Source organism: Rhinichthys klamathensis, unplaced genomic scaffold (genome assembly GCF_029890125.1).
Source record: "Rhinichthys klamathensis goyatoka isolate OS25496 unplaced genomic scaffold, OSU_Roscu_1.1 h1tg000229l_1, whole genome shotgun sequence".
NCBI lineage: Eukaryota > Metazoa > Chordata > Actinopteri > Cypriniformes > Leuciscidae > Rhinichthys > Rhinichthys klamathensis.
This window is the reverse complement of record NW_026606753.1, coordinates 3419009-3444468: the sequence shown is the minus strand read 5'-3', so window position 1 is coordinate 3444468 and position 25460 is coordinate 3419009. Positions and strand designations below refer to the sequence as shown.

Below are 25460 nucleotides of genomic sequence, written 5' to 3'. Positions count from 1 at the left end.
ATATATATATATATATATATATATATATATATATATATATATATATATATATATATAAAAAAACAAAAAAAAAAAAAACTACTACCGGTAAATGGAAGGATTTTTTTTTTTACAAAATGTTCAGAAAATGAAGTCTCTTACTTTGTGCGTGTGTCTGAAAAAAAAAAAGATTTACAATAAGCATTTTGACAAACAGTTGTTCCAATCAGTGATATTTAAAATGTTATTTATTATAATAATTTCAATAAAAAATGTATGCAAAACTAGTCAGTTTGGGAAAGTGAGAAATACACCAGCCATGTTTCTCGGTACCCTGTATAAATCTGTCATGTTTTAATTAAAAAAAGAAGAACAATGCCTAGGATGTAAACTGAAACTCATGTCACAAAATGAGATTAAAGTTATGAAAACTGGGCAAAAAAAAAAAAAAAAAAAAAAAAAAAAAAAAATTTGATAAAGTGCCTCTGCCTTAAGAAAAACATTCAGCATAAATCCAAAACACCTTTACACAAAAATCCTGGTACCTTTACACTTTACAGTTGCTTCTATTGGTGCTCCATTCACTTATTCAGGCAGAACCAGAACATAAAATGCTGTCAAACATGTACATAAAAAAGACAAACACATAAACAGAATAGGAGAGCGGACACCGTCTTGTCTGCACTCTCACTGTCTTTCAGAACACAATTAAAGCCTTTCTTTTTCTTCTTTCTTGACAGTTCAATACAATTAAATGAAATACTGTTAGTTCACAATTGCGCCTTCATGTAGCCTTTACCTTATTAATGAGCTGATTAGTGTAATTTCCGAAATAATATGTATTAAAATATTTAAAAAATAATAATTCTTTCAATCTGCATATTTTACACCAATAGCAACTGGAGGGTAATTAGTATGAAATGTCAAAGAAATTCTAACGGCACTGAATACACCTGACTTGTTTCCCCATCAAGTTTGTAATTTTTACCATTTGATAAATGACAAACCAGAGGATTTGCAGCACAATTCCAATTTAAAGTGACTCGAGTGTTTTGAGTCATTAGGTTGTTCAAGTTGTTGATCTGTTTCACATGAAACAGCTGACATTCCTAAGGCAAAAATCCAAGTGTACAACATAAGGAGTAAGGAAATAAAAAGTATGTATATGTTTTAACATAGACTTCTCAATATCATAATAAATGAACATTGTACTACATCCGAACTACAAGGGGAGCTCCTCTCAACGCCTCTGGGGAGCAAACCGGCCCTCACTTGAAGCCGTGCCCCTCCCAGAGGCTATGCCTTGTTTAGGTATGGTGGCGACACGTGAAGGTGGGCCTCTGCCATCACGGTCTCGCATCATGCTGCTTCCGGCAATGCCACGCGGACCTCCTGGACCACGATCACTACGTCTTGCTTCCCGACGATCTTCTCCACCTCCACCACGGGTTTCCCTCTCACGCATTGCCCTCGTCTTTTTCTCCTCCACATTCAGACGTACCTCACCACGGAACATGATTGGCTAATCAACACAAAATGACATGGAGTCAGTTATGAAATATTCTCTCAATACCACATATTTACACCTGAAGAAATGTATTACAAAGAAAAGTATAGGGATGCCCTAGCCTGGTTAAAAACCAGACCATTCTCAGTTGTAACTGAGTTATGGTCTGGGAAAGCGTCATAGACAAATCATTTCCAGAGGGGCGTCACCAACGGACGTCGCGGATAGACCTAAAACCAATCAGAGCGATGAAGGAGATGATGTATGCAGAGCGGCGGAGAAACATCTGAGTGTTGTTCTTTGCTCGGTTTTTAACAAAAAGGAAACGTTCAAAGCGCTTAAAACAGACGTGATAGCTGATTCGAACGAGTGATGTTCGACGGCGGCATCCATCTTTGTAATGTAGGCTACAAAATCTGCTTCAAAATCCCAGCGCCGTCGTCATCGAGTAAAGCCCGCCCCGTCGTTTCTGATTGGTGCCGCGATTTCGACGGATTGGAAATGGGCTTGAATGAGCTCTTTGCCAGACTAACTTTCAGAGCAAATCTAAATTTGCCGGAAGTTGCCTGGGTTTTCCCAGGCTGGGGATGCCCGATTTATCAGTACCATTCAGCAATGCCAAAACTAGAGGTTTTTTTCCATTTATCATATCGACTTTTTATGGATATTATACAGTTGTGGTCAAAAATGATGTCCGGAAGGGATATTTGCACAATATTTGTTTTTAATGACCCTACAAGTTTGATTATGCTATTAAAGAGCATATTGCAGGTAAAAAAAAAAATCTAAATTAATATATAACCTTGTATGAAAATACCATATGAAAAGGTAATGCAGGATTTAAAATGTTTTAAAACGACATAAGGGCACTAATTTAGTAGATAAAGTGAGCGTTTCTTGGACTGCTCGTAAAAACGGCTTTTTTTTCAACATCGCGTCATTATACGTCACGCTAGGGAGCCTCAGCCTCGCCTCAGTGCAGAGTAGGCTGGCATTCAGTGAGAGCGGCCGTGAGTCAGTGTGTTTTCGGTAGTTTTTGTATTTCAATCTATCATCGTCATGGTAAATTATTGTGTTTGTGGAGGTTGCAAAAACTCCGCCCTGTCAGGACATCGAGTCCACAGGTTTCCATAACAAGAAAAAGGACGGTGCTGTATATCTTTCGTGCCTGGTGCGGTTTGTGCAGGTGAAGAGACGGGATTTCTCTTCCGCATCGGCTTCGAGAAACGCGGTCGTGTGTAGCGTTCACTTCAGATCGGAGGATTATCATCCCGGCGATATGATGGAGTTTAACATGGGATGCCGAAGCAAGAATATTGATCGTCGTATACTGTACCAATGGCATCAAATAGTGTGATATATAGGTAGTCATGCCCTAAATAGAGGCAACTTGTAATTGAAAAACAAAATTACTAGGTTGATTAAATATTCAAATCTTTAATTTTCTGTTTATGTTATAACCCAGATGAAAAATATGTTTTAAAAATGTACTTGAGTATGTTTTTAGTAACTTACAATAGAAATATACTCAAGTATAGTTTTTATACATTTAAAGGCACACTGTGGAATTTTTGGCCACTAGGGTGCGCTCGACCTGTAATTTTCACGTCTAGTGCCCCTAGTGGCCACAAGCGCCGCAGCATTGTCGCAAAAGTCAACAAACAGTCAACCGGTCAACCTCCCGTGTCTTTATGTGTGTGCAGACGGCATTTGATTTGTATGTTGGAGAAAGTTAATCGATTCACTACTGACCAAAATAATAATATAAATATAAAATTAATAATATAAATCCTATAAAGAAAACAAATTGAATAAAAGTAGCATACGCAGAAAACAATGTCTGATCAGGTAAGTCGCATTGACAAGGGTTGCCCAATCCTGCTCCTGCCGATCGTCTGTCCTGCACAGTTCATCTCCAACCCTAATCAAACACACCTGAAGCAAACAATTAACGTCTTCAGGATCTCTTTGCAATGGGTTGGAGATGAAATCGAGTAGTAGGGAAATCGTGTAACAAAACTGATATAACTCACTACATATTTCCGTTATTTGTAGTCTTCAGTTTGTTTTTCCTTTTACACAAATACAAACATATATGAGCTGAAAGGAAAAAAAACATTTACATTTACATTTGTATACGGCAGTATGTTGTGACTTATATCAGTTTTGTTACACGAATTCGCAGTAAATATTACATACACTTCTATGCCGATGTTTATTTTAAACTCTCCCTTTTTCTTTTTTTGGTCTCCTCTGACAAAATCTTTGCTTTCTTCGCTTTCTTCCGAGTAGCTGTTGATTCAGCCATGACGACAACATACAGACGCCGGCAATCAAACGCGAGTTGAGCTCTCACGCTAGAATTTGAGGAAGTTGGGGTGGTGGGGGAAGTGACGTATGCCGTAAAACGGTCGAATTTTGTAGTTCTTTTTGTGCTCGGGTTCCTACCCGAAACCCGAAGTTACATAGTGCTGGTAAAAGCGATACAGACACCTTCAGGCTTCGGCAGACGTGTCATTCAACCTATTGTAAGTCGATGTACCATCTCAATGGGTTTTGGTAATATATTATAAAGGTTGAAAAGTTCCACAGTGTGCCTTAATAGTATACATCTACCCTAAACATACTAATGTTTGCTGGCCTGATATACGATGGTAATAATCTGTACAATATTGTGAGCACAGTGTATCGTTAGCGAACGTGTATCTATAAGCACGTCTCTCACCAAGACACCTGTCCTGTTCTCCACTGGTTCTCCTCACACCACAACTCAAGTTGTCTCTGACCGTTCTGTCTAACATTAATCCTGGCCTGTCCCTACTCTCTTGGCAGCATAGCAGGCTCATAATTGTATGGCTGTAGTCCGTCATACGAGTAAGTATTTCCTCAGCGTCCGAAATGTCATTGCGATCCATTGTTTTCCTGTTGTTTGAATCGACCGCTCTCCCGCCCGTTACGTCACGCCCGCCACACCCATTTTCAGACGCGGAAGTAAAATTTTCTCACAAAAACGACTCCAGAAGCTTCTGTAGCGTATTTATAAGAATATTTTAAAGAAAATCTAGTTCCTACATTATTTTTCTATACATTGACTCGTTGGGTCCTCTAACCTGCAATATGCCCTTTAAATATGTGGAGTTAAACTGGAAAGAAGAAAACGCTAAAGTTGATCAAGATATTAAACTGACAAAATTATTTGGCATAAAAGGCAAACTACAGCTTATTATATAGGAATATAGGTTTTATTTTACAAAGCAAAAAAAAAAATGCATAGAAAGACAAAAAGCTTACAGGAAATAAAGCATACATTGACCAGTATTATTTTAGTATAATTTGTATACTATTATTGGTTTTGTTTATATTCAGAATTTTATTTTAATTTATGCTTTTATATTATAGTTTTAATTTTCAGTTCAAATTCCAGTAATTTAGTTTTGTTTTGTCATTTTTATTGTTGTTTTGAATGTCTATATAGTTTTATTAAGTTTTCGTTTTTAATTTATTTTAGTACTTTAGCTGAAATTAAAATGAGCATCTACGTTTTTTTTTGTATATTTTATTACAAGTAATGAAGTTTTTTTAATGGTTTTAGTTTTAATTAACAATAATAACCCTAACGTTGACTAAAATATAATCAATAACTAATTTAATTCTTCCTTTTTTTCTTTTTTTTTTTACAGCAGCCAGTCTGAGCATTGCTCAATAAGTTTTGCACATTGTGTTTTGTGTAATTTCTAATATTTAGGACCCTTTCATTGCTGCTTGCAGCTTTAAATCAAGTTATTTTTTGTTTAAGCTTTTGTTGTATGCGTGTTGTTTGGGATCTTTATTGTGTTAAAAATTAGTCAATATCCAGACAGATCCTTCAAACTTGCCTTGCAGTGCAAAATTAAATTGGAGGTTCCTCACAAGTGTATATCTGAAGTAGTCACATATAGTGGTAATGCTCAACCTAGTGACAAAACGCTCTGTAGTCTTCTTTGACCAGCCCAGAGCTTTACATTCTGGACAGTACCCGTCTCACGGACGGTGCTTTGCAATAATTCAATTGACAAAATTTATAAACTATAAACCATTTATATGTCATCAGCCAAAACACAAAATTGTGATATCTTATTATGTATAAAATACATCTTATTGTGACGGACAGAATTTTAAAATCAGTGCATCCCTTTAAAGGGCATATTGCAGGTTAGAGGACCCAACGAGTCAATGTATAGAAAAACAATGTAGTAATTAGATTTTCGTTAAAATATACTTATAAATACGTTACATTGGCTTCTGGAGTCGTTTTTGTGAGAGAATTTTACTTCCGCATCTGAAAATGGGCGTGACGTAACGGGCGGGAGAGCGGTCGATTCAAACCATTCAAACAACAGGAAAACAATGGATCGCAATGACATTTCGGACTTACTCGTATGACAGACCACGGATGACAGCCTTACAATTATGAGCCTGCTATGCTGCCGAACGAGCAGGGACAGACCAGGATTAATGTTAGACAGAACAACGGTCAGAGGAGACACACATTATTGCAAAAGTATTATTATAAAAAAACTTGTGTGGAGTGAGTGTACGCAGCCGCAGTTTATTGCATCACTTAATCGCGCATATTTTTGATTAGCCTAGCTGTCAGATACTGAGTAAATGTTAAAAGAACAGGCCTATTCAATCTTCCCTGGATGTTTTTTTAACGAAGAAATTAAATAATAGCAATCAGGACAGGAGAATGGAAGCAGCAATAAAAAATGAGGACTGTAGTGCTGTTGGCAAAACATTATACCACTGCAATAAAAACTGCACTGCAACAAAAAGGTAAGGCATATGTGTTTTTATATTTAATGCTGTTCCCTGTGAGTTTTAATTAATAGTGTAATAGTTAATAGTGCATCGTTCATTCTGTTTGGTAAAATGTGAGGTGTATATCGATTATTACCATCGTATATCAGTTAATAGCAAAGCTATTATTGGTTATCTAGGAGTATTGGAATTTACCAATAACAGAATAAACTATATTGATCAGGCGCATATGTCATGCTCATTAATATCCGTCCAGACTAACGTTACGTGATATAACTTAGCGGTTTCTCATCGAGAGACAGATAGATATTTTTATTCCTGATATACACGTTTTTGTTCCTCAGATCTGGTGTACGCTACACACGATCGCGTTTTTCGAAGCCGATGCGGAAGAGAAATCCTGTCTCTACAGCTGCACTAACCGCACACAGGCACGATAGACAACACCGTCCCTTTTCTTGTTAGGAAACCTGACTCGATGTCCTGACAGGCCGGAGTTTTTGCAACCTCCACAAACACAATAATTTACCATGATGACGATGATAAATTAAAATACAAAAACTACCGAAAACACTGATTCACGACCGCTCTTACTGACTTTTTTTTTAAATTCCATGCCACAAGAACATGTACATATTCACAATATCACATTAACATTAGCTGCCAGGAAATAAAAAATACAAAAAAAGTTTTGAATAAAATCCAGTGCTTTCAAAGCATTACATGTTTTCATTGCTTTTTGTTTTTGTTTGTTCCAAAAGATGTACATATAATGTGAAGTCATTTATAAAACGTGAAAAAAAGCCCAATTCTTTTTATGTATAATGGTATTTTCCTAATAAAACAAATAACTGTATATGTTGTTCTTTACATTCCAAATTGTCATTCTGAGTATAAAAAAGCAAATTTACCCGCTTGTACTGAATACAAACCTATCTGCGCTGCTGATGCTCCCTCCCTCTGGTGACGTAAAATGACGCGATGTTGAAAAAAAAAACGGTTTTTACGAGCAGTCAAAGAAACGCTCACTTTATCTACTAAATTTGTGCCCTTATGTCGTTTTAAAACATTTTAAATCCTGCATTACCTTTTCATATGGTATTTTCATACAAGGTTATATATTAATTTAGATTTTTTTTTAACCTGCAATATGCTCTTTAAAATAACGCTTGAAATACATTTACCATAAGACAAATAGCTTTCCTTACTTTGACTCCTAAAATTCTTTGCACCGGCTCAGAATCATCAAAGACAACAAAGCCAAAGTTGGGAATCTTTCCTCCAGTGCCTTTGGTGTTGATTCGTAACTCAACAACATTTCCAAATGCTAGTTTGGAGAGACAAAGAACAATTAAATGTGAAGATGATTGATTAATAAATATGAGAGAACAAGGATCAATGCAATGGTTACCATGACAATTTAAACAACTTACTCATGAAGAAGTCTTTGAGTTCAATCTCATCAATGTCATGAGGGAGATTTCCAACAAACAGCTGATGACTGTCTGGATACCGGACAACCCTTCTGCTGTCCATTTCACTCGACTCTTCGCCCCTTCCTAAGCAACATACAATATATTGCATCAGCTGTCGTTATTCATGACTATACAGGGACCAACAACACCAGTCTTTCGTTATCAACAAACAGCAGCATTGCCCAAACAAAACAGCTACAACATATTCACAATGGAAAGGCATATTTACCTTTATTTACAAAGCTGAAATGTGGTTTCCCAGTTTGAGATTCGGAAGATGAGATGCCATCTAATGAGAAATAAAAAAAATAGTGTGATTGAATCACATCAATCCCTAAATAAAATGATTAAGTTGTATGGAAGCATTGCTTTATAAGTATTCTATTCTAGATTCATACCAGATCTAAGCCCTCTTGAGGTTACTGAAGGTCTGTCACGGATGCGCTGGTCACGTGGACGGATTGTAGCTGACGACACCTCTGGCTTGGTCTCAACTCTGGGCTGATAACAGAAAAAAATCAAGATAGCATGCAAATGAAACATGGTTCAAGTAATGCTGGGTCAACAGCATTCTAGTAAAATAAGAAAGAAAGATATGAATGTATTCATAAGGGGCTACCTGTGAGTTTGGTGCTTTAACAACATGTGGTTGACCTCCAGAGGATGGAACAGTCCCACAGAGAGGCAAATTTTTGCTGGTCACAGAGGCCCAAGAAGAAGTCTGCCAGAGACAAGATCATTTTGCCCCAGCATGACTTATCAGGAATAGTAAAAATATACTACTAGTACAAATTGTACTGTGCATTCTTAAATAAACAACGTTAACTATCAAATTATCAAAATACCTAACAATTTTAACTTAAATTACCTACATTTTAGAAATGGCACTAAACGTCAAAATTTACTTTAGGTGGTTCTTGTATGTGAGGTGGTGATTCCATAGGAACAGGAGACGGTGCTTTCTCCTCAAACTCCTCTACAACCTTCTCTTCTGCCTGGAGCTTCGGCTCCTCAATCTTGGGTTCTGGGGCAACTTCAGAATCTAGTTCCATAGCTGCTTCCTCATGAGCTTCTTCCACACCATTGTTACAGCTGAAGGTGAAAGAGAGAAGGATAAAAACCATTAGACAACTCCTAAAATTCAAACAGAGCTTCGATTTACAATTTTCAAGATATTTACCCAACAGTACCATACTGGACTGAGAATCATCTACAGTTATAGTCCAAGTAGGCTTTCATTTTAAGTGAAATGTGGCTTACCTCACAGGATGGGGTTCATAGCAGTTTGCATTACTGGGGCTGTCCTGGAGGGGTTCAGGTGATGGCTGCCTGTCTTCTGGCTCATCGGTCTCTTCTTCTGACTCTGCAAAACATTTGTTTAGGTAAATCGTTAAAAAAAAGGAAAAAAAAAACTGAATGAGCAAGTACCATCCCCTTGCTTTAAAACATCTTAATTACTCTAGCTCTAAAGGAACCAATTCACAAAATACAGCTGCAAGATATAGGAATTTACCAGTGAAAAGCTCGTAGGTGACTTCTGCAGTAGTAATTGAGTCTTTTATGCCTGTCAGAACTGAAGTGCCTGAAGTGTTTTGTGTGGTTGAGTTTCGTCTATAAAAAGCATAAAGTTATATCCCAAATTGTATATAGTTACAAACAATTTGAGATGGGTTATAAGGAATGTCCTTGTTAAAGGTTTTTATTTGTATTTTTTTTAGATGTAGTGTGACTTTTTGTGCATGAGGGAAAATGCTGCAACAATTTGTGCATTGCTATGGCTACTGTTATAAATGGCAGTTTTAAATAATTAAGAGTAAACTTTTGAGGGATAAAAACACACATTGGGTTTCCATGTTTTATGGAAACTTTCGATAGACATAATGATTGTTATACTTTATAAACCATATATTCTATACCCTAAACCTACCCATCACAGAAAACTTTCTGCAGTTTTACATTTTCAAAAATCATAATCTTATATGATTTATAAGCTATTTTTCCTCATGAACACTAACAAATTTCCCCACAAGGACAAGGATTTCGAATACTGCCATCTTTGTGGAGACATTTTGCCATAGAGTTTACCAGGCCACACATGTCACGCACACACGTACACACACACAGAGACACGCACGCAAACACAAAGACATTCGGGATGTGTAACATTAAGTGCTTTCCATTGATAAACTTTCACCACACTTTAAAACATATCTAACAAAATTATTTTGGTTTTGCAAAACACATAAAACCATGTCCAGACAGACAACAAATTCAGATTTATTGGCCAAGCGGTTCATCAGAAGATTTGTAAAGGTTTGAGCTAATATGTATGTATAATTCATAAAAAAATGAAAACATTTTCAAGGTTGGAGTGGACTTATGGGTAATTGAAGCTAATTTGTTCCTGATGTGGAGAGAGATTTTCATGCAAAATGTTACGTTTCTAGTTCCAAGCTCAAATGGGGTAGCAGGGCTGATGTTCGGAATATTGCAAATGTGATTGCTTGTTGCTAGGCAACTACATATCACATCCATCTCAAAACTACACAAAATATTAATAACCACAGACCATTTATGCGCACAAAGGTGAATTTTCACTAAATGCAGATAAAGTTCAGAATCAGATTGACCAAGAATAATAAATGTAGCTGCAATTGGAAATCATTGGGGGCCAAGCAGATTGTAAAAGTGGAGAAAATGACTTCAAGCGTAACGGAGCCAGAGCAGCTTAGCCAAAAACAATTGGGAAGAAATACCAAAGTTAAGACATGTACCGCTAATACTTTTGGATATGAGGGGCTGTAGTCTTTTTAAAGATGCTGTAATGTAAGAACTGTATACCGGTGCATGTAATCATCTTTAATTCTCAACTAACCTTCATCAAGCTCAGCCTCAGAGTCACCAAAGACCTCATCTTCATATCGGAAGATGTCGTTGTGAACATAAAACTTGTTTGCCACAGAACCCTAGACACCAATTAAAAAGAAAAAGACTTTCAGATTAGCTCACCCACTGGCTATACAGGTGAAGTAAATATTATGCATGTCAAATATTATGACCATACTAGCAAACAAAAGATCAACTTTGTTCTTAGCATCATGGAGAAAAATTAACAGTAGATGCTTAACAATAAACATTAATGAAATGTATATATGATGCTGTTTTTTAAATACAGATTAAATGTCTTATGCTACAGTGAAAGGTTTCTTGTTGCTTTTTAATAAATGTTTTCACCATTATATTAGGCTTATATTTGTCACTTACATTTTCTTAAAGTCACCATGAATTCAAAATGGACAAATCTTATTTTTTATGGCACTACTTTATATATTGTATATTTTATAATATAAATGATTTATCCATGAAAATCTTTTTGTATATTATTTACATGCTCTCCTCTTTTTTCTGATGACATGTGAACTAGATTGAGGGCAGGACAATAACTGCTCCCCTCTGACAACCTGTCACTCACATGATATCACCACAGTAGCAAATGACAATAATCCAATCAATTCCAGATCGCCAAAATTAAGTCCCAGCCTACATTTTGTATCATTCGAGAAGCAGTTTCACTCAGGTATACGTCACAACAGGGAACAAAGCCAACTTAAAATAAATGTATACAGATTGAATCCAGTGTCTGTAACTTATCTGTGAAAACAAACTTCCCTGCCACTTTATCACAAATTCAGGGTCTTTCATGAATAACGTATAAATGTGGTGGTGTATAAATGTTGTGCTTCTTAACTAATAGAATATGTGACCACTTTTCTTTACATTGGCAAACTTGAGTAAATTTTCAAACACAAATTTTCTTAAATAAATAATAAAATAACGTATTTGTTACAGGTGGCTATAAACCATTCAATGCCTTTCCAGGAAGACAATGAACCCACTGAGCTGGAAAGCCAGAGAAACAACATGTTTAAAGGTGTAGTAAGCGATTTCTGAGAACCGCTATTAAATATTCAAATCAACACTGAAAAAAACTATTTTGTGAATATTTTGTTTGATGCCTGTTCTCTGTGTGTGCTAAAAAAATGTGTTTGTACATTGTCCTGGCTGTGTAAACAAGAGAAAAAACTAAGTGGATTGGATTGATCCACCGAGCACCAAAACACTCCTCAAACTTGCGTTAATACTGGAAAAGCTTTCCAGCACTGGAGAGGTTGCACTGTATCTGCTCAATACATGAGTAACATTGGTTTTTGCGATTTCACAGAACCAAGATATGCTGTTGCTATTGAATCACAGCTGATTTATCCATATTTGCGCGAGCTGTCTGATGCGCCGACTGCCTGTGTTGCATAGCGTGTTTGTTATTTTTTGGGTGTTGATTTTAAAATATCAACAGTGTTTCTCAGAAATCGCTTACTGCACATTTAATGTCCTGGTGTGGCCGAGTCCAGAATATCTGGGTGTATTATTTGAATAAAGGCTGTTCCACTCATGATCTCTAATCAACTTGATTGAGCTTGAAAAATTTCAGTGACCATATGTGACCCTGGATCACAAAACCAGTCACAGGTTGCGCGGGTATATTTGTAGCAATTGCCAAAAATATATGGGCCAAAATTGACCCAGCCCTCCCTAGTTACTGTTGCTACGCCTGTCAAGCTTTCGTGCCTGACACGTATTACAGTGTGTATGCACCGGTGTCAGACATTCCCAATGAGATAATTAGTCATTTTTGGCGAACATGTGAAATATCTGAGAGAGCAAGACAAAAGGGACTGCAGTATGCATTCGAGGGATATATCCATGACATAATATGCAACCAATTAGAGAATAATTTCATAAAAATTTAAGCTAAAGCCTATAGTCCCAGCGCAAGGCCTCATACGCTGACCATTCAAATGGGAAACACACAAATTGAGGAACAGCTATGTTCGTGCACAGCAGGGTAAGTGATGTGAAAATAATCTACTAATTATAAATCAAACAGGAAATAAATCTTGTGGAACAACACCGGGAGAGCCGCGGTCGGATTGGGTTAAAGTTAACGTTTCTCAGTCAGGGGTAGTAGGCTGTCGATTAAAAAAATGCAGAAATATATTTTAAAGTATGTCAGTGAGCCTCCATCTTGTCTTTAATCGTCTTATTTTACGTTAAAATATATGCATTATGAACAAAGAACCGTCATTATTTCCAACTTCCAAGCAATAGGTGTTTTTGTTAATCCTGTGGACATGTAGTTGTGAATGGGGTCTCACACACTGCTTGATCCACGCCCGGCATTTCTCCCCTCGGCTTTTAGATTTTCGGGAAGGAAAAAAATTCCACTCCCCCGTCCAAACTTTTAGGATACCGGGTATCAGATTTGCACAATCCATACGCACAACGCTTCGGCATGTTTCCCTCGCTCGAAAGCTGGCCAGACCTCCCGTGCTTAGTTACGGTTGCTAAGACACGGTTGGCCAGTGGCGGTTTTCGGCCGTGGCTTAGCGAAGGGTCAATTATAGATTTTTCTTTTCTGCCAAAAATCATTAGGAAATTAAGTCAAGATCATGTTCCATGAAGATATTTTTTACATTTCCTACCGTAAATATATAAAACATTTATTTTTGTGAGTGAATGCAGCACAATCGCGAACATAAATGGACAATTTAAAAAAAAATTACCTATGTGACTGGTTTTGTGGTCCAGGGTCACATATGTGCAAATCTGTATCTATCTACACAAATGCTATAATTGCATACCTACTACATATGGACTTGGGGTGAATACCTATACAAATGTTTATTTGGTGTTTACACCAATACATTTTGAACAAATCTGTAGAAATGTATCTGCAGTAATCAATTGTAAAAAAAAAAATCCTATGAGGTTTAATGAAAAACTTTCAAGGAGTCAATACCTTTTATGGGTACTGTATAATGCATTTGATTGTATGACGGCTACATATGGCACGTTATTATTATACACACCTCTGGAGCCAGCACAAATGTCTGTAGGAACTTCCTCATGGGCTGTCCATTATTGGAAAGTTCTCCCATGACCTGGACAACCACACCATCACTCAGAGTGGCATGGGCATCCACATGCCGGATTTTTGTGTGGCACTCACTGAATTGCAGGGACATTACCTTCTTATGTATCTCCTACAGATGAGGAAAACAGATGCTGGTGAATATCTTTATAATTTGGATGTGTTCACAGGTTATACATAAACAAATGACTAACATTAAGACTTACAGCTTGCCCATAGACTGCTTCTGAAAGCTTTCCATTCGAATCCAGTCCACCATGGACATAGGATGAGTTTCGTCCATAAAATCTGAATTATGCGAGTTTTGAATAATTTTAATGTTCAGATAAAAATGCAATGACATATGAAGTGATAAAACTATTTTTATGGAGCATACCTGTGCAGAAAGTCTGGCGCTTTATTGAGAAGTGTGTAATACTGTCTTACAAACTCCCGCCCTACCAGCAGGGGACTGGGCTTCTCCATCACCATTTCTTTGCTAAAAAAGTCAGAATCTGAAGAGGGAAAAAAATATTGTTAATAATAATAATAATAGCTAATCATCATCAACCTTTTTTTACTGACTCGGGGTCCAAATATATGAGAAAACAAGACAATAGACACAATAAACTAATAATAACAATAAAGAAAAAAATAAAACCCTTGAACATCATTGAAAACATTTTTTTATTTATCATCATTTGTACTATCATTAACATTCCAATAATGCTTTAAATGTATCTCATGTAATTTATTATAATGATGCTTACATGAGGGCTGTATACAATTCGTTTAAAAAAATGACAAAAAAATCTTTCAACTTTACTCTCTGATATCTGTCAATAATGTCACAATCAACATTATCTATACGAAATAATAAAAAAAGATATAGAATTAGAACATCTCTGATCGATTTCTGTTAGACTAGAGAGAAATGAAGCAGGTCGAAATTAACTGAAATGGTTTAGGGTTTATATATTTGAGACACTTACCTTTTCTGGGATTTATTTGATTTATCTACGTGATTAAATAAATAAGAATAATTATTAAGTCGTTTCATATAATTATAACAGTTGTGTGTGTATGTCAGCGCCAGCTGCTTGAAATCACAGAGAGAAAAATTCCATCTATGCTGTGTTATTAATGGAAATGCTGCTGTTTGGATCCTTATTGTCTAACCCCTGCGATCTGGAACAAGAACCCCCGTCACACTGGCAACAGCCAATCAGCTTCTTACACTCGACAGCACAATTATGACGCTCCAACAACGCATTCCTCCGACCCCTGTCAACAACGCTATAATCGACACGATTTGTCTTTAAATAAATAGCCTTAGATGGCTATATGAGAACAGGGTTTTAAGAATTCACCATAAGACTTTACTGACCCATTTCATCGAGGATATGACAATTCTACGCACTACGTAGCATTTCCTTGTGTTACAATTATTATTGTCCGACTCATTTGATTTTTAAATTCACTGACACGATCCCATTTTTGGTGTTGTTTTTATTTGTTAATAACTGTTTATACAGTGCTATTTATAAATCACTTGGAAGGTGATATCTTTTGTGTGGGGTGGTGTGGCTGAATATGATAGTTGAAACGCATCTCTTATATCGGTATGTTTTAAAAGAAACACAACGCGTCATCAGAGAGAAATAGGAGACTAGACTGCAAATATCACTATAAAATGGATCGTCCTATAGGGGGCACTTGACGGCTCAGAAAGCAGGATACTCCACATTCAGATCTCAGGAGTTGGTTGTCTTGTTAGAGAAATTTCTACACTGAAGTATAATAATTGAACTCAGTTTATTCCAAGTAATATTGTCTGACCCCCTCGCGAGTTCTCTCTCTCTCTCTCTCTCTCTCTCTCTCTCTCTCTCTCTCTCTCTCTCTCTCTCTCTCTCTCTCTCTCTCTCTCTCTCTCTCTCTCTCTCATAAATAATCCCAATCTGGTAAACGGTCATCGGTAAGAAAAGTTACAACTATCATGTGACAAAACCGTGCACGTGTTGCTTCAGCATTTATGTGGACAATAATTGTGTCAGTAATAATTTTCTAAATATTGTCTTGAATTAAAAATACTGAAGAAATGTGTTTATTAGAAGATAGAAGAACTGAAAATTGATCCATCTGACCAATTAGAGACAACAGTCTTGCTGCTAAGCCCCTCCCATTTAAGCTTCCTTATTTTATCAAGCGATTTCTACTCGTTCTATTTCTATTAGGTATAGGTAGGCAGTCAGACCATTTCAAGCAGCAAATTACTCATTGTAAACTTAATTAATCAGTGCTAAGAATAATATTTTCTACTGTTTATAAAACGTGTTTTAGTCAAAAGCTGGAAGACGTTAATCTCGAGTCAATCGTTTCAGGTTGCTTAGTTTATCTTAAAAATCCTAGAGATTGTACGAGACAGAAATGCGGGTTATCTAACGTTAGTGTTGTTCGTGTAAGTTATACACCACATTCATTTCCATAGGAAGAGGGCTGATTCGTTGTCTTATGTAAAGTCTTATAATAACTGCTAAGCAATGGCTGGAACAGTAAGTCTAGAGCTAGACCCCATCTTTCTGAAGGGACTGGGGTACCTTCACTCCAAGAGCAAAGACTCAGCAGAGAAACTTAAGGCCCTGCTGGATGAGTCTTTAGCCAGGGGCAGTGACTCCATCTATAGGACATCACTGAAGGTGATCAAATCACAAAGGTATTTTTATGTTTGAAATATAATTGTTAGATGTTTTAATTTGTGTCTCATTTTCCATTCATTAGGAAGCCGAAGTGAGCAAAGTGTCATTACCAAAAATGACCAAACAAGACTCCAAATCCTCCTCCAGTTCATCATCATCATCATCCATCACCAGCAGCAGCAGCAGTAAATCAAGCAGCTCAGAGAAGACCAAGAAAGAGAGCGAGAAAAGATCTTTGGAAAAGGTTTTTTGCACTATTGTTTATTATTGTAAATATGATATAACTTGAAAAGCTCATCCTAATAAAAGATCATAATGATATTTAGATTAGGGTTGATCCTGGAGAAGGAGCGGAGCCACCTAAAAAACCTCGTGTGGAAAAGCAGGACAGTCATCCCGCTCCGATTGCTTTTCAGACCAAGGACATTCCCATCCCAGATTTCACAGACATTGATGAAACCAACGCTGATGACTTTGCCATGGAAATGGGTCTTGCTTGTGTGGTTTGTCGGTGAGTAATGTAGAATATCACACCGGCCTAAACTAATGCCTGGTTACCACCAGATTACTGGTTTGCAAGGGCATAGATTTGGTTTGAACATTGGGGGGGGTTGAAGTTTGGGTATGCCTCCTGATATTGTTATGATGCACATCAGCAATGTTTTTTCTAAGGCACGTTTTTGAAAAAAAGAAGAAGCTATTTATATGTCTTAATTTAACTAAGGCCTAATCCTGGTTTAATCTAAGCCCTGTCTGTGAAACCGGGTCTTAAACTAGCTACTCCTGCTTAACTGAGCCTGTAAAGTCATTTTGGATAAAATATGTTAAATTACCATTTACTTTCTTACTCTAAATAAATGCATTTCAAAATAAGTACAACAAATTTACTAAAACCAAAACCAAACGGCAACCTGCCTGTCTCTCTCTTGAAACCAACACGGAAGTGACTTAAACTGCAATTCATCGACTGGCCGCTAGAGGCTGGATGCAAAAGACTATGGGATGATTTTAGTATCAAAATGATTAACACGTGCAAGCACACTTATCAATGAACTTGATACATGTTGCAGAAATGTTTTATCCATGCCTTTCAACTTGTGTGTGCAAAATTCAAAATTGAATGAATGTGAAGCAATTTGTACAAATAGAGACATTTTTGTGAATACAAATGTTTTCCTTTGTATTAGTGTATCATAATTTGCACATGCAACACAGAAGACGTGCATGTGTGGATCAGGTGACGCGCGTGCATTCATTGACTCGATTCATTGAGTCGATCCTATTTGATTCATTTGGATTTTGAGACTTTCATTTCGCGGGTTTCGCCTTGCACGATCCACACACAGCTGTCTGAGAAAAGCTGCTACCACTAGATGGCAGTATTCTGCTAAAACAGACAACGGCAGCATAATCAAGCGTTCTTCCGCATTTAAGACGCTTAATGAGAGTGATATTGAAGCACCAAATTTAGTACACAATAATATAGGCCTACCCTATTAATAAAGCATACTTTATAGAGGCAAACATTACGTCAGATTATGAACAACACCCATAGAAAACCATTATAAAACGCTTAACGTGCAATCGCGCGTTGCATGTTCAGTAAGGTGTATTGGCTACTGAGTTTAAATATCACCGTCTTACTGCATTGACGTTAAGCTTTTTCTTTATAATATGCTCTATGGGAGGAAAACTATATAGCCTACAGACAAGAGACTACATGAACGCAACGCACGGCGTTTCAAGTTAATACAATTTTCCTTCCTGTTAAAAAAAGGTGAAATTTCGCAGTTGCGTTCATATTATATGCTTATTTTTATCTGACTACACATTGTGTACATAGTATACAAGCAGGAATTTGAAAATGTCTGTTTTTAAATATTAAAGACGATTTTCGAAGTAGGCTACATTTGTTTTCCCTTGACCCTTAAGCCATAGGCTATAGTCTTACTATAGCACGATGAGTTTTAACAATATGCAACCATTGTATATCGACATGAAATATTAATTGAAAATCAACTGGCGTAGCGGGCCTGTAGCTGCATATTTCTACATGAGAATGCTTTGACGCGCTAACCACAGCTCATGATGCACAAGGGAACGTCTGCCAATTCCACTAACTGCGTTAAAACCACTGATCTATATAATGTCATTCTATATAGATCAGTGGTTAAAACGTATAGTTTGTTTTAATTCAAATTACTTTTTAAATTTAATAACAGACATTTTCAAATTCCAAAGCTCGTAGAAGGTTTCTGTAAGACTGACTTACAAGTAAAATTTGGACAATAGCCTACTTCCCTTCATGTAGCCTGTATTCTGCAGAAAAATACTGTAATTCACCAAAAGGGTTTTTTCATGTTCAAAATGGTTGTAGTATGTTCAGTGACTAGACTGGCTTACTACAGGTGAAATTGCCCCAATAACTCCCTTCATGTAGCCTATTTAGTAAACAATTATTATTTTATAAAAAAATTACTGTAATTAACCAAACGGGTTTTTGGTGACTTACTACAAGTGAATAATGTAAAATTTCACCTGACTTGTCACTAGGAACGTACTACAACCTTTGGAACATGAATAGAAAAACAATTTACAGTAAATTAAAAAATTGTAGGCTACTGTTCAATCGAGATATTGGCTGGACATAGTACAGTAACAGTAGGCTAAGTCAGTCTGCCCACTAGACTTCCAAGGTTATAATATAACCTTGGAAATATGTTCATTTGAATGAATGACTGGACGTTTATATTTTTTTGACTGTGAGTGGAGTTTGCAGATGGTCCCTTTATAAAATGAGGCGAATATCAAACTTTACTGCACTCTCGGACCGGTTGCTCTCCCATTCACATGCAAAGTTAAACGCAACTGCAGAATTTTTATTTCATGTTAAGCTTTTTCTTTTTAACAGGCTCGGGAAGGAAAATGTTATTAACTTGAAACGCCGTACATTGCGTTCATGTAGTCTCTTGTCTGTAGGCTATATAGTTTTCCTCCCATAGAGCATATTATAAAGAAAAAGCTTAACGTCAATGCAGTAAGACGGTGATATTTAAACTCAGTAGCCAATACACCTTACTGAACATGCAACGCGCGATTGCACGTTAAGCGTTTTATAATGGTTTTCTATGGGTGTTGTTCATAATCTGACGTAATGTTTGCCTCTATAAAGTATGCTTTATTAATAGGGTAGGCCTATATTATTGTGTACTAAATTTGGTGCTTCAATATCACTCTCATTAAGCGTCTTAAATGCGGAAGAACGCTTGATTATGCTGCCGTTGTCTATTTTAGCAGAATACTGCCATCTAGTGGTAGCAGCTTTTCTCAGACAGCTGTGTGTGGATCGTGCAAGGCGAAACCCGCGAAATGAAAGTCTCAAAATCCAAATGAATCAAATAGGATCGACTCAATGAATCGAGTCAATGAATGCACGCGCGTCACCTGATCCACACATGCACGTCTTCTGTGTTGCATGTGCAAATTATGATACACTAATACAAAGGAAAACATTTGTATTCACAAAAATGTCTCTATTTGTACAAATTGCTTCACATTCATTCAATTTTGAATTTTGCACACGCAAGTTGAAAGGCATGGATAAAACATTTCTGCAACATGTATCAAGTTCATTGATAAGTGTGCTTGCACGTGTTAATCATTTTGATACTATAATCATCCCATAAGTCAATCCATATATCCCCATGTTAAAATGCCCAACTTCACAGCAGAAATAAATGTGTTTACAGCCTGGTGCAAAAAGTGGTTTTGGACTATATAGCTATATTTGCCCTTCATGACAACTGTGAGGGGGGTGAATTATTTTATATCTCATCCGTTTAAATGATATTAAGCCCTAAAGTTCTGCCTAATTAAGGGTGTGGCCACTTGAGTGACAGGTGGATTTCTGCTGCTATCACTACTAGCCGTTTGTCTGCTGTCTGTTAGCGTCACGTCACCTCAGGTAATCCCGCCGTTTTGCCCATTTTCGTTTATCTGGGAGTGACGCACAGTGACGTGCTACCAAGGATGGCCACGGCTGGCTCCGCCTACTTTGGGCTTCAAAAATGCTCTTCATAAACCTACGGGTAGGGGTGTGCGATATCACGGTTTTTGATCGTGGACGATTAAAATGTCTCCACGATCTGCTTTTGAAGAAATATCGTAGTATCGTGCATTTTATCAGTTGCAGTTCTGGCGCCGAGCTCCGTCTCAACATACAACAAATGTTAACGCAGAGGAACGGGACACTGCAGTTCACAGAAGTTCATTATTTGCATGTGCTTTAAAGCCTTGCTGGTTAAACATGTAATTCACGTGCTGATGAGCTGTTCTGACGTGTGCTTTCTGAGCGCATACACCCGAAGCACACGGGCACTAAAAGCCTGTCTAACAGCGTCTGTTTACTGGACTACGTTATAAGTTATCTTTCGAGTCTTATTGCGCTAATATTGTCAAATACACACAAGGTTTACATAAACAAAGTTGGTTATGTCTAAAGTGAAAGCAAACAGAAAAAAAATGAGAGAAAATCGGCTTGTCAAATGCGTGTATATTAGACGCATCGCGTGCAGCTCTTAAAGCGACAGTAGCCAGTTAGTAAACAAGCTGCCTCTTGTCCTTAAAGAGATAGTTCACCCAAAAATAAAAATTCTGTCATTATTTACTCACTCTAATGTTGTTCCAAACCTGTATTAATTTCTTTCTTCTGTTGAAAATAAAAGTTATTTAGAAGAATGTGGCTAACCAAACAGTTGCTGGTCCCCATTGACTTCCATAGTAGGAAAACATATACTATGGAAGTCACTGGAGTACAGCAACTGTTTGGTTAGCCACATTCTAACAAATAACTTTTATTTTCAACAGAAGAAAGAAACGTATTCGGGTTTAAAACAACTTGAGAGAGTAAATGATGACAATTAAAATGTTTGGGAAAACTATCCCTTTAATGTTAATAAAACAACAAAACACAAAGAGGAAATCACTCACTGCTCTTGACTGAGAACTTTAGTAGTAGCTTTAATAATAATCAATGTATAATTTATACAGTGAAGTCTATGTTGTGTTTTATTTTCGTATTTGTTCATTTAGCCTAATTACTTTCTTCAATGCTAGGCTACTGTTAAATACCCCTACTGTAGCTGAAAAAATAAAGCACTGTTTATTTCATTTGTATATTAATTTGTGTATGCTTAATGTGTATCTTTGTTCCTAATTCTTAATAACAAAGAAAATAATGATAAAGATTTTTATTTTCGCCACTTTGGCCTAAATGTCTGCCATTCTTTTTTCTTTTGTTACCTATAAGGCTTTTTTTTTAAATAGGGACATTAGTTTGGCTGTAATGCTCAGTCACTTGCAAAATAGTAAAACCAACATGAAAAAGAATCGTGATAAAATCGTTAATCGTGATTTTCCTGAAAAAAATCGTGATATGATATTTTTGCCATATCGCTCACCCCTACCTACGGGTGACTTCACGGACACTACGTCCGTATTTTTCAGTCTCTGACCAAAACTGAAATAAAAAGTACAAAATTACTAAAACTTACCCTACAATTAAAATGAAAGCTAAAAATAAAAGCTAATTCAAAATTATAATACATACTATAATAGTATATAAAACAATATATAGAAAAGTATATCAATATTAAATAATATTAGTGTTATTTTGTTTTTTGACATTGCTTTGCCAGTATATTTGATAAACTTTTTTTGGAAATGTATTTGTCTCATGTCACTGTTGATGAGCCATGGACAGTCATGTGAAAAAGAAAGTAAACCTTTTTAAATTATTTGGTTTTATGTATCACAGCAGGACATAATAAAAAAAATCATCTGGTCCTTGGCAGGTCTCAAAATTAGGTAAATACAATCCCAGATGAACAACAACACATGACATATTACACCGTGTCTTCGTTTATTTAACAAAAACTAGGCCGTAATGTGTGACAAACTAAGTACACACTTACTGCTTCCATAGGAATTAAGAGGGTAAGTAAGTAGTAGTCAGGCGCTGCTAATCAAATGTATTTGATTAATTGATCCTCAGCAAACGTGATCACCTCTATAAAAGCAGAAGTTTTGGCAGTTTGCTGCTGTAGAGCATTCAGATGTGTGCTAACAATGCCAAGGAGGAAAGACATCAGCAATGATCCAAATAATTAAGTCCATCATTCTACAGCGAGGAAGATTCATTATTCACAACGATGGGAGAGACTGATAAAGTCATATAGAAAATTATTACTTCAAGTTATTGCTGCTAATGGTGGTTCTACAAGCTATTAAATCATAGAGTGAACTTTTTTTTTTTCTTTTTTTTTTTTTTACTATGCCCTGATACGTAATACCATAGAATTCAAAAGGGTGTACTTTCTTTTTCACATGACTGTATGTGTGAAATTAATCCAGCTTTCTTTTCTCTCAGGCAAATGACAGTCACTTCTGGCAATCAACTAGTGGAGTGTCAAGAGTGTCATAATCTGTATCATCAGGAGTGTCACAAACCTCAAGTTACTGACAAGGATGTCAATGACCCACGGCTAGTGTGGTACTGCGCTCGATGCACCAGGCAAATGAAACGAATGGTGAGAATTGTATGACAATAAGTTATGGGTATGGCAATAAGAAATTTTACACTGAAAAACTCAGAAATTGCTAATAAATTTCACATAGAAACAGCAAGTAATATTGAATTAACATGACATTTTGAAGTAGAAAGACTGAAGTAGTATTTTCTTGTAAACCATGCTCCAATAATATTTGTTGAAAAATATTTTTTTTACAGTGTAGTAGGAACACTCAATGTGATGTTTTTTTTAATGTCTCAGGCCCAAAAGACTCAGAAGCCTCCACAGAAACCAGCTCCTGCTTTGGCAACAGCTGTACCTTTGTTGAAAGATCCACTAGTGAAGAAAGCTGAACTAAAGCCTAAACCTGAAACAACTGGTTCATTCCAGGCCTTTAAGAGAACAGAGGTGAAGGTCAGTGTATTCACACACCAGTAGAGATTATAGACATGGGGTCTCAAACTCAAAGTACCTGTGTCAATTGAACAAAGGGTTAGTTCACCAAAAAATTGTCATCAATTACTCACCCCCATGTCATTCCAACCCTGTAAGACTTTCATTCATCTTCGAAACACAAATGAAGATACTTTAAATGAAATCTGAGAGCTTTCTGTCCCTCCGTTGACAGCTACGCAACTACCAATTCGTTCCTTCAAAAAGTTCATAGTTCAAAAACGAATCTGTATGAATCAAGCTGCTTAGTCCAAATCTTGATCTTAAAGAGACTTAAACGATTTATATGATGAACAGATTGAATTTAGACTTTTATTCACATATAAACATTCATCAGCGGGCATAAATGCTCAACCTGCGTAACACGCAAGAATGAACCTCATTGGTTCTTGCACACCGAGCAAACATGCTTGAGCTTCTGTTTACCACAACTGATGTGTGAGTTGATGAATGTATATATGTGAATAAAAGCCTAAAATTCAATCTGTTCATCATATAAAGCGATCGTGTGGACTAAACTGCTCAATTCATATGGATTTGTTTTACGATCTCTTTATGAATTTTTTTAAGCATCAAAGTGGTAGTTGCCTGAACTGTCAATGGAGGGAGAGAAATCTCTCAGATATCATTAAAATATCATTTGTGTTTCGAAGATGAACGGAAGTTTTACAGGTTTGGAACGACATGAGGGTGAGTAAATTGTGACAGAATTTTCATTTTTGGGTGAACTATCCCTTTAAAGTCTAAGAAAAATCACAAACTGGCTTTAATGTAATGGTCAGTAATTATTTAAATATAAAAGAGCTAAAATAAAATGCTGGATAAATCTACTGTCCCAAATGGCACACTATACACTGACTATACTTTGCACTCTACCATTTAATACATGAACTTTATAAGATTATTTTGTCATCCAACATCGATAGGCCATTAATAGGTCTGACAGCCCCTCACCCTCCAGTATGTAAGGACAGTTGTGCATGGAGTATCTAACATTGCACTGTGTTTTCTATGTTAATTAAGTGTATCCTTCGGGTATTTGATGTGCACTTTTTCTTTTTGGAATTTTCAGTGTGAAAACATCCAGTTCTATAGTTATCTATGTTTTTTATATACTGTGAGGAAGGCATGAGATCAAAAAGAGATCAGTACGCCAATGTCTAATGTCCTTTCTGAAGTCTCATTAAGTACTTTTTTTTTTTTTTTTTTTTTGTCCAGGCGCCTGCGGCATCAGGAAACGCCTCCGGCAGTAGCTCATCTTTGCCCCAAGGCCTTACAGGATGGGCTGCCTTTACCAAGACCTCAAATGTAGGACCTTCCAGTACCAAGTTGAGCACCAGTCAGCCAAGTAGCAGTAAATCAACCCCACCTCCCTCAGGCTCTAAACCTGTGGGGCTCTCTGCACTGGCCAATGTTAAGCCAGGTCTGGCTAATAAACCTTCAGGAGGCAGCGGTGGTGGAAGTGGTAATGGGAACAATGGCTCCAGCACGGTACCTATGAAACCACCCCCTCCACTCACACTTGGCAAGCAAGTGTTGAGCCGTTCAGCCAGTGGAGATAGCTTGGGAAAAATGACTGTGACTGGATCTTTGTCACCTGGGGCGGCACCCTCTAGCAGCCTGGGAGGCAACGGTGGGTCTGGAGGCAATGGAGGGGGCAACGGGGGCAATAGTGTTGGCAGTAGCGGCAACAACAATAACAACAGCAATGGAGCAAAAGCCTCAGCTGATGGCAAGACGCCCACTTCCCAGGAGTCTCAGCTCAATGCTATGAAACGCCTGCAGATGGTGAAAAAGAAAGCGGCGCAGAAGAAACTGAAGAAATGAGTAGGACGATGCCAAACTATTATGTTAAACAGCAAGTCAAATCCAGTTTTTCAAAACATATACTTGAATGTTACTGGTCTTTCTGAAGCGGTTTGGTTTGAAGATGTGCCTCATTCTTTCTAAACCATTCACATTATTGAAAACAAGCTGCTCATTTTAATGTGTTTAATAAATAACACCTTTTTT

General features: G+C 36.9%; 2 protein-coding genes across 2 annotated transcripts; one reads left to right on the top strand and one right to left on the bottom strand.

Moving 5' to 3' along the window:
• Positions 1 to 301: 301 nt before the first annotated feature.
• On the bottom strand, positions 302 to 15126 carry g3bp2a (G3BP stress granule assembly factor 2a). The gene is made up of 13 exons (XM_056265135.1): positions 14722 to 15126; positions 14127 to 14244; positions 13957 to 14038; positions 13689 to 13862; positions 10637 to 10727; positions 9022 to 9124; positions 8667 to 8853; positions 8381 to 8482; positions 8160 to 8262; positions 7991 to 8050; positions 7720 to 7845; positions 7495 to 7613; positions 302 to 1501 (listed from the first exon to the last, which is right to left on the bottom strand). Exons 2-13 carry the CDS (start codon positions 14219 to 14221, stop codon positions 1220 to 1222), a joined length of 1524 nt encoding a protein of 507 aa, XP_056121110.1. The 5' UTR covers positions 14222 to 14244; positions 14722 to 15126; the 3' UTR covers positions 302 to 1219.
• Positions 15127 to 15945: 819 nt separating this feature from the next.
• On the top strand, positions 15946 to 25453 carry ints12 (integrator complex subunit 12). Its single transcript, XM_056265133.1, has 6 exons — positions 15946 to 16425; positions 16508 to 16669; positions 16752 to 16936; positions 22853 to 23012; positions 23256 to 23408; positions 24666 to 25453. The coding sequence occupies exons 1-6, from the start codon at positions 16270 to 16272 to the stop codon at positions 25272 to 25274; spliced, it is 1425 nt and encodes a 474-aa protein (XP_056121108.1). The 5' UTR covers positions 15946 to 16269; the 3' UTR covers positions 25275 to 25453.
• The last annotated feature ends 7 nt before the right edge of the window (positions 25454 to 25460 follow it).

Excerpts from the sequence above, each read along its gene's own strand:
- g3bp2a (XM_056265135.1), bottom strand. The coding sequence starts at position 14,221 with ATGGTGATGGAGAAGCCCAGTCCCCTGCTGGTAGGGCGGGAGTTTGTA. Across the intron at positions 10,728-13,688 it reads CATTTGTGCTGGCTCCAGAG|GGTTCTGTGGCAAACAAGTT; the intron begins GTGTGTATAATA and ends ATTGGTGTCTAG. Across the intron at positions 8,854-9,021 it reads TATGAACCCCATCCTGTGAG|CTGTAACAATGGTGTGGAAG; the intron begins GTAAGCCACATT and ends TTTCACCTTCAG.
- ints12 (XM_056265133.1), top strand. The coding sequence starts at position 16,270 with ATGGCTGGAACAGTAAGTCTAGAGCTAGACCCCATCTTTCTGAAGGGA. Across the intron at positions 16,426-16,507 it reads TCTATAGGACATCACTGAAG|GAAGCCGAAGTGAGCAAAGT; the intron begins GTGATCAAATCA and ends TCCATTCATTAG. Across the intron at positions 23,013-23,255 it reads CCAGGCAAATGAAACGAATG|GCCCAAAAGACTCAGAAGCC; the intron begins GTGAGAATTGTA and ends TTAATGTCTCAG.